At 43.8% G+C, this 12,289-nt stretch overlaps 1 protein-coding gene across 1 annotated transcript in view; it reads right to left on the bottom strand.

Annotated features, from left to right (window-relative positions):
- Positions 1-12,289, bottom strand: part of FLT1 (fms related receptor tyrosine kinase 1) — a 116,950-nt gene that overhangs the window by 24,974 nt on the left and 79,687 nt on the right. Inside the window, exons 16-18 of the mRNA XM_021541982.4 lie at positions 10,736-10,842; positions 6,665-6,803; positions 1,685-1,789 (exon numbers count right to left, since the gene is read on the bottom strand). Coding sequence (XP_021397657.3) covers positions 1,685-1,789; positions 6,665-6,803; positions 10,736-10,842 — 351 coding nt within the window. The remainder of the gene's footprint in view (positions 1-1,684; positions 1,790-6,664; positions 6,804-10,735; positions 10,843-12,289) is intronic.

Here is a 12,289-nt window from a genome sequence, read left to right as displayed (position 1 = left end):
ACCAAGAGCAAGAAGAACAATCCTGTGAAAAAAACCTTTGAGCTGGATCTTAAAGGGCTTAGTTTCAACACCTGAATGGAAAGTTTTTCTTGGCGTCCCTGGCAAAACTTGTCTTTTAGTTGGTGATCTGCTATTTGCTTGTATGGGTGGTGACACCTCTCCTCCACCACATGGGAATCCTGTGAGGATAAGGCCTAATGACTGACTGCTGAATTCCTGCATAATCTAGTGAGGACACAAGGAATGAGGCAGATCTCCCTGTGCTTTAGGTGAGATACTAAAGATACGAAAGGTCTGGTCACCACTGGCTCTCTTCATTGTCAGCAGGGCTGAACAGGACGCAGCTCTGTATACAGGAGTCTGCCTTAGGATGGGATGAGCTGTTGTCTCAGCACTGCCAGTGAAGGGCATTTGAGGGACTAACTCAGATACAAACATCTACTCTGCACGTGGACATGTGGATCCCACCAGGAAGACTTCTTGCAGCTGCCTTCTGCTCCCATCCATTCCAGGAGCACCCACTGCTCCTTGGTGGTGCTGGTGGCACAAGAAGCCTGTTCATGTACATAAAGAAACCCTGGATCCATCAATCCACTCCAAGGGCTGGAATTTACATGTAGACATCTCCTGGTAAGTGATAAGTAAGCATATGTGAATCTGGGAGCCACTGGCTAAGATGGATTCATTAAAACTACACCTGATCAGAGGCAGCAGAGAGCATTGGGGTTCCAAGCCATATTGGCAGAACAGGGAATGTGTCCTGGCAGAGAAACAACACCAGAAAGGATTCAGGGATTAAGACAGATAAGCAGTGCAGCATAAACTTCCGGGGCAATTAAAAAAAAAAAAAAAAGCTGCTCTGATCCTTACACAAATAAAGAAGGGAAAGCTTCTTAGCTTTCATAGGGGGGGATGACAAAGGAAGGATGACACTGGGACTCTGAGTTTGGGAATTCAATTACAGCTGCAGCAAGCTATGACTGAATATCATCCTGCTTACTAACATCCCAAGTGCCCTCTTCAAATTAATGAGGGGGCTTTGTCCTTTCTGCTCCAATGAGAAAGGTGGCAGTGAATAGCTGGGGGATGATTTTACTTTCAGATGAGCACTGGTGTATGAACAGTGCTGGCAAATCCATTGCACAACCTCGGTGTCAGCATCCTAAGCACAGTGTGATGTACCTGTAGCCAGTTTGGAGGGGACACAGTTGCACAACACCACCAAGATTTAAACTGCTCAATGTGTTTAGCTTAATAAAAGGGCCTTCATGAAGAAAAATCATTATAAAACCTAATGGAGAAGGTTAAAATGAGATGCAAAAGTCAGGCATATGTGAATGAGACATAAGGCATCTGGTTTTAACAGTAAGGTGATAATTCCTTGGAATGAATGACCAGGGAAAATATGAAAGTTTCTATTCAAGTGTCTTTACATCAAGACCTTATACTTCAGCTAAATTTAATTTACAGCATTTGGTATAGAGTCAGTCGAGCATAATGGTATGACTTTTTACTGAGAATGCAGTTCTTATTTCATTTGTGGTGGTCCTGCAACTTGATTTGTACATATTTTGGAGGCTTCAAAAAGTTATTGGGGAAAGCTTTTGCTTTTGGCAGAATTCTATTTAAAATGCCCCACTGTATAAGGCATCATTTTTTCCAGTGCAGCTTTGCGGCAAGATACCTTTCAACATTTTCACAGCAACTATTCTGCATGTCGGTGATTTCCTTATTCCAAAGGCAGACGCTTGTACCACCTTTCCAAAAGCTCCATGTCCAAGAGACTTTCCTGTAAAGAAAATAAAGTGGAGAGATACATCTTGGTAAAAAAAAAGGAATCCCATCAGCAAATGTCTTCATAGATGATGAACTGAAAAATGCACTTTCCAATGAGTCCCATAGTTATATTTCGAGCATATAGCTGGTTTAGGTTTTTTGGTTTATTGGGGTTTTTTTTAAAAGTAAGCAGTCAACCTAGAAGACTGAGTCATCAGAGGGAGCAGGTGATATGAGTAAAAATGTCACTAAATGAATGCAACCATTCTGTGGAGGTACACTAGCTTCAAAGTTGATTTTTTCAGTCCAGCTCTGCCAGAGGAAGATTTAGCTCCTCTTTTCCCTGAGCACACTGCACCATGCTGCAGCCTGTGGTGCTGCCAGTTATGTCCTTAACAACACAGACCCACTTCCCCTTTTACAGAGTGTTCACATAGAGAACTCTGGCTGCCTCTGCCCTGCTACAGAGGCTCTCAAGCTTGGTCAGGGAGATCTTGTTGACATAGCAGCTCTAGCAATAAGTTTTATTCCCCAATAATTTTTCAGATTGCTTTTGTACTTCACTGTCAGCAGAACCCAGCTACCAAAGTGGCTAACAAGAGTACGGCAGCAGGAACTGCTGTGTAGAGAAGAGCAGAAAATAACAGTCAGCTTTTCATATAAAAGCAAAGGATAATGTACCATATATGTGTTTCTCAGATATGCACATGTGGCATGACCATCTCCACATGACAATTTCCTGTTCCTGTGATGAACGGGACCTGTTTGACTAGCTGTCATGTGAACATCTATCTTGTTGGTATCTGAGTGAGAGATTAATCCCACTCAGATACTTGCAAACAGAGAAAAAGAGCTGCTGTCTGTAACAGTTTAAATCAATACTGCCTTTTATGTCATATCTAAACTGTAATTCTCAGTATGTCTGTCAGTAGAAGCAAATACCATATGTTATAAAAGCAATGGAAAAATGAAGTGGAATATGCTGAGCTAAAAAAATACCCCAGAAAATTATTTCCACCCTAGATGCGCCAAAGTGTCATTTTTTACAGCAAATAAAAATCACAAACAACTTTATATATATGACTGAAAAGCATTAACAAACTGACCTTTGTTTGTGAAGAGCTTAGTGTTTGATAGAGAAATACAGATGAATCAGTGTGCATCTAAAAACCTACTGTCACCTTTTTCATTTACTGCATATAGATTCTTCAATCAGCAGATGTGCTAGGGAAGCATCATTAAGACTCAGGTCTCAGTTTTCTTAGTGAATTGGTGGTTTTAGTCCTTAACGTTTTGACTGTCCATGGTTTCTACAAAGAACTTTCAGTTTGAGGTCCTATGAAACCTGCCATTCCTTTGTTTAATCCATAGCTTTAATCTGTTTCCATCACTGTTAATTCACTTCCCACGTCGTGATAACCTACTTAGTCACCACTTGGAAAACTCACCAGCTCATAAAGCTGCACAAAGCTGCTAACCTTTCAGAAAGGAGAATGAGCTCTGGAAACAGCACTTCCTTCTCTAAACAGTGGTGTGATTCAATGGGAAACTGCAACAACACTCAGTCTTGCTGCTCTGCTGCTGTTTGTACCCTGCTGAATAGTAGCACAGGACAGGTCTGCTTTAACTTTACATCATGTAGATCAAAACACCACAGTTTAGTATGCAATTTGTGGCTGTGGTTGTTCTTGCATTGTCCTTCTGTGGACATTCAAAGTAACTACAAAATTATTAATCAGACTAATATTAAGTTGTCCAGCTGTCTGAGCAGTCATTTTATCATAGCCTTTGTGCAGCTACGCTGGATATGTTTGGGGTAATGCTCAGGTATGTAATGCTGCAGCATTTAGATCCAGACCAGTGAAGCAAAGTGCTCTACTTAAGTTTTCCACACTTGACTTGGATTTACTGGGCCACTCAGAACGCATTAAAGTGAACATACGCCTCAGTCAAGGAGTTTTGGATCAGGAGATTTTAGTTTCAGTCCTATTCTAGCAGGGTCCTTCAAGCATGTCAGTTGCTGGAGCCGGACCATTAGCAAAAAACATTTGCAGACACCGCACCCTATGTCTGTGGGAAGGCACAGGCTCGAAGGTGTGCTCATTTCTCAGGTTCATTGCCACTTCTTGAGTCATCTGGGTTTTCCCCACGGGTGGCTTCATGTTTTCCATTATGTTTCACAGGACAGCTGTGCATGTGCAGGAGAGTGGGAAGTGCTGTGCTTGGTGCCAGCGCCGTGCGCTTGCAGCGCGCAGGAGGGAGCGGGAGCTCGGGAAGCCCACTGCCACCAGTGCCTGTGACACGGCGCTGGAGCCAGCAGCCACACTGCCCCGGGCCCTGATCCTGGCACCAGCACTGTGCCTCCCCTCCAGACTGGGCAGGTCAAGCCCAAGCGGGAGGGGAGAAGCACACGATGGCTCAGCTAACGCAGTGTGTTAGTGCCAACCACACTGACAGTGATTTACGGCACCAGCGGTTTTGTGCCTAGTGAAAAGATAAGATTTTATTCTCAGTGAGACTAATCTAAGCTGAATGTTAATTACCCTGACTTCAGTGATGCCCATATGAAATTTCCCTCTTACAGATGAAGGGAGAGTCTTGTTATATAAGCATTGCATTACAGCCGTGGGCTGTGTGTATGCATGTTGGAGGAACACACAGCAAAAGAGATGTAGGCTGAAAGGAGAGACTTCTTTGAAAAAGTTATAATAAATATGTGTCCTGGAGGATAAGTAGGTGGAAAGAGAAAAACAGTCACATCAGATGCTGGAAGGGTTGCATTTCTAAGTAAAAATATTTTTTAAAAACCATAGAAGCACATTTTGTGTTTGTGAGACACTAATCTTCAGGGATTGCCAAGGTTATTCAAAGACTGAGCCAACTGCCATGTAAGCAGGATTTGCACTGACCTAATCTAGCATACTGCACATACACAGCTTCTTCAAATCTGGTTCTCATTCATTGTCAGCATTCTTTATTTGTTTACACCAGTTCTTCCACTTTTAACTCATTCTCTGGTCATTGTTCGTCACCTCTGGACTCCAAACACTAACCCTGAAAAGCATGGGATTTTCTTTGGTGTTTACATTCCATTTCTATTTGTTTCTTTCCCAGTGGTCACACTGTCTGCACATCAGTCTCTTGGTCCATCGCTGTAAGAAAATTGTCTGAAGATTGAAGTCACTCCAGCACAAGGTTCCAGCATTCCCAGAATTATGTATGACAATTATAAATCGAGAGCAATATATTTCAGCTGTGCTTATCCACATCTGGCCACCTTGTGTCTTCTGGCAGGCAAATTAAGTGTGGTCCTAATTTTGCACATGTTATCCAAGCTTCGTCCCTGATACCCAGGAGACAGGAGGAATCTGTTACAGCTTCTAACTAGAATGAAAGGATTTTCTAGACCTTGCTGTAGGACAAATGTAATGCATGCCTGAAAGAACAAACAGCACTATAGCAACGAGGCTGTGCTTATCACTGACATTTTAATGTTGACCTTCTTGCTAAAATCTGTGTGGCTTCTGGAGGGATTAATCAACTTCAAAATAAGGTCCCTTCCCCCCTTCCCTTCTCATCAGCCCCACGCTAGGTTTATTAAAGAATGGTCCCAAACCCATGCCTTTTGCTGGGACATCTACTGGGGAGCTGGCTGTAGGCTTAAAGTTTTCAAGGGTATTTATTTATTTATGGGTGGACTTACATGTCACATTCTTGCTCTTTATGATGCAATAACAGAATATTCATAGAACTGCAGCACAGAGGGAAAACAAGGAGGTTGTGCTGGAAAAAGAAGGAGAGGGAGAAACGGGAAGGGGTGAAGAATGAACTATGAGGGCCCATTTGTGCACAGGCTTTTTTCCAAGTTTCCAGGTTGAAGAAGGGGAAGAAAACCATAGAATCATAGAATATCCTGAGTTGGAAGGGACTCACTAGGATCATAGTCCTGGACAGCACAATTCCAAGCAGCACACCATGTGTCTGTGAGTGTTGTCTAGATGCTTCTTGAGCTCTGTCAGGCTGGTGCTGTGACCACTTCCCTGAGGAGCCTGTTCCAGTGCCCAATCACCCTTTGAGTGAAGAACCTTTTTCTAATATCCAACCTAAACCTCCCCTGACACAACTTTAGGTCATTCCTGCAGGTCCTGTCACTGGCACCACAGAGAGGAGATCAGTGTCTGCCCTTCTCTTCCCCTCACAAGGAAGTTGTAGCTGCAGTGAGGTCTCCTCTCTTCTCCTCTTTTCCAGGCTGAACAGATCAAGTGACCTCATCTGCTTCTCAAACAGCTTCCCCTCTAGACCCTTCATCATTATTATAGTGAATCACCAAAATTACAGTAAATGCCAAAGGTCAGGCTCCTGATTCTAGAGAGAGAAACATCAAGGTTGTCAGTCTGATTTGGAATTCTTTGGTGGCTCTTTTTGTGTCATGTTTTAAGTAAATCAGTTTCCAAAATATAGAATGCATCATTCTTGTCTATATTCTCCTTCTGTGGCCAGGTGAACAACTTAATAGATGAGGGAAAGGCTGTGGATGTTGTCTACCTGGACTTTAGTAAAGCCTTTGTCATCATCTTCCACAGCTTTTTCCTGGAGGAAATTCATGGTTTCATTTCATCTTAAGGGTCTTTTCCAACCTAAATGATCTCGTGGTTCTATTTTCTCTTTCCTACATGAAGTCCAAACATACATGTGAAAAGTCAAGTAGACATGGTCAGTCAGTGCTAAAGGCTGTAATTCATTCACAGATCAGCACTCTCAGTGTGGAACAGATCACACCAAACCTCACAGTACATTGTGCTGAGTGCCCAGAACACATCCAGCTCCTCTTTACCCATAGTTACAGATACAATTAATCCAAACTCTATATGGACTATTCCAATATTACCTAGTTTTAGCCTTTCTCTTGCAATTTCCCACTTGCTGGCATCATAAGGTAGACGTTCACATTGCTCATCTAAGGGGACTTCATCAGGATCCATTATGATTGACAGGTAATGATTGGTCTTCATTTCAGAGGAACGAGGCTAGAAAACAAAGACATTGCAAAATGAAAAAGAGGATTAGAGTATCTGTCAGCATCTTCTTGTTTGGGCCAAGGGCTCCAAGTTAATTTTGTTCACAAGTCTGAGTGTTTCACTGCACACTGGATGGTTTGCTTATGCTCTCTTTGGCTTTTTTATATATCGCAAGAGTTTTTATATAAAAGAAGCTCCTTCCTCTAGCTTTCCTCCCATCTGGACATACCAGTTTCTTCAATGAAATCCATGTGGGTCTTTATTAACATATGGTGTTATGACACAGGCCCTCTGCACCGTCAGGAGAAATACTTTCAGCAAGTGATTAAACATTGCTGATAAAAATAACTTTCCTTCATGATTGTGCAAAGCAAGGAGTGGCTACATGCAACAGATGGAGTTCTACTGCCAGTGTTTATTTGTTCCATATATCCCACAAAGATAGGTCATATGTGGTTAGAGATTGTGCAAGACAAGTCGTCAGGACACTGGACATTGTACACTTAACAAATTGCTGACAAATTTATAGGATTTTTTATTTTGTTGGTATAATTTCTGAAAAATTTGCTCAAACCATTTAAGTCTGGAGGCATTTATAAACAGCTGGACTCAAACACATATTTTACAACATAAATTTTCAAATTAATTTGCCAGTTTAGTTTCTCCTGAGAAAATGGATTATCTACTTCATGTGAGAAATATAAAGAAAGATGAATCTGATCTGAAAGTTTCCTGCAGTTCATCCATTTTGAAATATATGTTCCTTCAAAGAGCATCAAGATTTCCATTCTAATCTACTGGCCTTTTCTTGGCACAGGAGTGTCTTTCTATAGAAAAGGTCTAGTGTTTGCCATAATTTCCTGGCTATTAGTTGGAATTTATGGGAAATCTGCATAACTGAACCTGAAGGTGTTGCTTTTCCTAAACTTGTGGAAGTAGCACATGGACAAAGACCTACAAATACCACAAATATACAGATATAACCACATATTCTCTTTTCAATTATTTGTTTCAACTGCCTCCTCATACTTTAAACTTCCCTCCCCTACAGCTTGGAAGTATGTCCCTAATATCTGCATTTCTAGGCATGTTTTTTGAGAAGGATATTCCCAGCAGTGCATGCCTTGATTACAAACACAACTACATTAAAATTACATTAATTAACAACTGCTGTTCTAGTTGCTTTTCATCTGCCCCGAACCCATACATTTTGTCCCAAGAAGGATGCATTGATACTTGGGAAAAAGTTAGGAGGCTTAAAGCTTGGCTCCAAAGCATCCTCTAAGTGTGGAAACGACATGGATAAGTGGGGTATGAGTAGAAACAGAAACTTGTTTGGTGGTCCAGAATGGTAATTTCTAGATAGAGATGTGTGCACTGGAGTGCTCCTACCCATCACTTTAGAAGAGCTTTTACGTGGACCCATCCCAGAAAAAGCAATAGGTGAGTGGAAAATCCGGGCATTTTCCCCACAGTTCTTTCTTCAGATGCACTCAATATCAAATTTTTGGCACAAATAGAGATTTTAAGGAACATTTTCAATGATGAAAAATTGTTAAGGATATAATCTGTCCCTATGTGCATCACAAAGAGGTTTTAAGTAAATGCTCTTGGAGAGCAAAATTTTTCTGTTGTGGCAACATAATTTTAATACATAAAATTTAGTACATAAAATTTAATTCAGAGCCAATGCCAGACATAAATCTTTGAGAATAAGGGTTTATAAGAGAAACACAGAGAAGACCATAAGCATAGACTAACACTAATTGGAAAGTTGCCTCAACATGTCATTTAGTTAAAGTCCCTTGTTCTACATGGTATTTTTATTATCTGATGATATTTTTATTTTCTTTTAACAATCTAACAAGTTTCAGTCTCATAAAAAATAAAATTAAAAAAACCTGCAACCCCCTTGCTACACTTAAAGCTTACTTTTTCCCAAGATTTGCAGTCACGTTATAGCTTGCTTCATCATTACTGCTGAGCATTCAGTACTGGTCCCTCTTGCCTTGTAATTTCCCTTACAGCTATGAAGTTTCTCCACAGCTTCAGCTGACCTCTGCTTTCCTTTCCCCCTCAAACTCCCATGCACTTCTCCTCACCAAAGCTTGCAGCAGGAATGCAGGCAGAGTGACTGCTGCCACACTGCCCTGATTTGGAGGTCTAGTGCTGCTTTCCCATCAGTCAATAAAACTCCTTAGTACCCAGCCTAAGACACTGGCAGGCCGTAATGCAGGTTGAGATGACATGGTCTGTCAGGCTAGAGTGGATCTTCAGCAGCCATCCCCCAGCCAGCTGGGGCACACCCAGCTGTGGTGGCTGTGAGCAAATCCCTGTGGAGCTCTGTGTGATACCCCTGGGCTGGTGGTGCTGTGGGAATGAAGAGAGGGGGCACACAGCCATTTCTCAGCTCATGCCTTACAGTGCACCAGTACCTTCCCTCAAATCCATCTGCTCCTGCAGGTGACACTGAGTTCTTCCTGCATGACTGAGGAGTTGTATTTTGTGCTCAGGAAAGCTGCCATGGCTTAGCCTGCACACACCATACAATGCAGACAGGGTGCTGTCAGCAAAAAAGGGTTTTAAACCATCACAGTCAGCCTTGGACAAGGAGGGGCAGCTGCAGGGGCAGTTAAATTTGTCATGTTGGTACACGATCATCTTCTCTAGAAGCTGCACCATCAAAACTCCTTCAGCAAAGTATCACTTTGGAAGTGATGTAATTATACCAGACACTGTGCGAACCAGACCCCAGCACATTCCATGAAGATCTGTCATTCCCACTCACTCAAATCTTCAAAGACATTAGGATGCCAAACTCCCACAGTTTTTAGAGGGGAATGAGGATGCCTTTGGTGTGAGTCAGGCACCCAAGTTCTTGTGAGCCTCAGAGCCTTGTCTGTGGAGTTGCGTTATTTGTATGTTTTATTATCCCTGTATTATGTATTGGTTTATTCCTTTGTACCCCCGTGTGCAACTTGGTTTATCCCCAGTTTTCCCGCCTTGTCCTCCCTTCCCGCCTTCCCAGTATCTATCCATCACCCTGGAAGGGGCACTTTACCCCTCCCTGGTGCCTTGTCTATCACTCGGTGCCCCTTCCCATCCATCCAGAAGCTTCTACTCAGGGCACCGGGTGATTGGGCGAGGACCTGGGGCTCCCCCCATATCTTTCCCCCATTGGACCCCACCATATCCCCCCATCCCGGAGCCACCCCCTATCCCTATCCCCATTGGTCGTTGGATACCCCTCCCTTACAGTTTATAAGCCAGTGCAAGCACCTTGTGCTTGTTCCTGTTGGCTGGCACCGTTCTAGAATATTTGGCCCCGTTGGGCTACAATAAACTCGGACTTAGCCCCCAGCAGGATCCGCTCTTCATTTACCACCGCGAGGCTTGCTAGCGCTGCCCGGAACCCACAAAGACACTCTCCAAACCCCAGCTGGGAGCGGTGGAGGGTGCCTCCATCGCCCGCCCTCGTCCCACAAGAGCTAGCCGGGGCTGAGAGAAAAGGGATTTGGGGCGGGAGCGCGGCACTTGTCCCCACCCGGGCTTTTCTTTCTGGCTTACTCATACTCAGGCTTGCAAGTCACAGTTCTGCAGCATCCATCAGCAGCCTGGTTATTTCACCAGGAACAAGAGTGAGCAGTATCAAAAAATCATAGAATCATAGGATATTCTGAGTTGGAAGGGACCCACAAGGATCATCAAAGCTCAATTCCTGGCCTTGCACAGGGCAGTCCCAAGAGTCATGCCATGTGCCTGAGAGTGTTGTCCAGACAACTCCTTGAACTCTGGCAGACTTGGTGCTGTAAAAGTGAAACAAAATTTTTCTTTGGTAGACTCAGCAATCCCAGCAGCTTGGGAAAAAATTTCTGACATGAGCAAAGGGCTGCCAAGGAGAGGCAGGCAGGTGCCACAGGGAGATCCCTGTCTGTTCTTACCCTCTTCAGCTTGCGAATGAAGAGGGTCAACAGGAGCCAGAACAGCGTTGCAGCCACACAGGTACAGGTCAGAGTTATCAGTTCCAGGTTTGACCTCTCTGATATGCCTGGGAAAATCAAGTAGGAAACATATTAGAAAATGACCTGCAAACCACAGGCACTTCATGGGGTTTTTTTTCCATTAAAATAAAATACCAGGAAGGGCCAGCTCTTTTCAATGGGGTATTAATCTCTGTTTGGACTGGCTCACAGAGCCAAAAAGAAAAGGTCTCCTGCAGGCTCAGGAGAGGACAGAGCTGTGCAGAGGGGATGGCTCTGCTGGGCCTTTCCCACAGGCGGTACTGTGGTGTGAGAGCTGCTGCTAATGTGCAGGAGAAGCTCCTGGGAGGGTTTGTGCTGGTGTAGGCACCAGTGACTCCAAGTGTCACCCAGGGCACGTTGCAGTGCTGCTGCTTGGGGTTTGCTGTCCAGGACCTGATGCCTTTCCTTTTCCACTTCTCAGAGAGCTCTTCCCTGCTGGTGGCTGAGCCCTGCAGCATGCACCTCTATCCCAAACATGCTGTAAACCCTCCAGCCCTCACCAAAGCCATCACTGGGGGTGGCCTGGGGCTTCTCTTGGAGACTCATGGTCTTGCCAGCAGAAGTCCATCAGCTCTTCTTCCCATGGCTTGGATGGATCTGATCTGTCACCTAGGGGCTCAGCTCATACACAGCATGGTACCAGGGTCTTGACCCTCCTTCCCACTGGGCAGAAATCCAGGGAATATGGTTTAGCATATTCCCTCCAGTCCACTGCTCCCTGGCAGGCTCTGTGCCCTCAGGTCTCCTGTCAGTCACACCAGCAGCAGAGGGCCAGGCTCCCTGAGGGAACAAGGGACCCCCTCCTTCCCAGCAGCACCCCACAGAACCCAGGTGGCAGGGAGCTGGGAGAGCTCTAGAAACCAGGGAAGTGATTAAGCACAGAAAGAGAAAAAACAACACCAGCAAGAACTGAAAATAAAGCAGCGTGAACATTAGAAATCTGGAAAGTATTAGAGCCCACTGACAAATCTTTAAAAATGCCAAAATAAAACTCACTTCAGACTGCTATTTAGGGATTTGTAAAATAGTTTCAGGGCACTTTGTTTTGCAAATCCTGTGATTGCATCAAAATCCAGCATTTCCCACAATATGTTTTCCATCTGATTGGTAGAAAATGCAAAAAGAACCATCATATCCTGCCTCTTATTCTGATATACCCTCTAGAGAGGGTAAATGAGAGGACAAGGAGGAGTAATTCTGAACATGATTTCACAGTAGTTTTGTCAACTGCACTTGCAGAGTTTCAGAGCCTGGCAACTTGGTGTTACTCCTAATAAATGAAAAAGGTGTTATTGTGTCTCACTGGTGAGTTTACTGGGTAATCCAGAGGGATTGTTCTGGTTTTAGGCAAAAGGCTACAAAGCTTTGTTTAGAGGATGTGTTGCTTAATTAGCATAATGTCTTGTCTCCCTAAAAATCAGATAACCAGATTTGTTTTCATGCCCCATATCTAAGATTTCTCTGGCATGTCCA

This window comes from Lonchura striata, chromosome 1, assembly GCF_050655825.1.
Source record: "Lonchura striata isolate lonStrDom1 chromosome 1, ASM5065582v1, whole genome shotgun sequence".
In the NCBI taxonomy this organism is placed as follows: Eukaryota; Metazoa; Chordata; class Aves; order Passeriformes; family Estrildidae; genus Lonchura; species Lonchura striata.
Note: the sequence above shows the minus strand (reverse complement) of the source record. Positions and strands in the feature narration are given on the sequence as shown.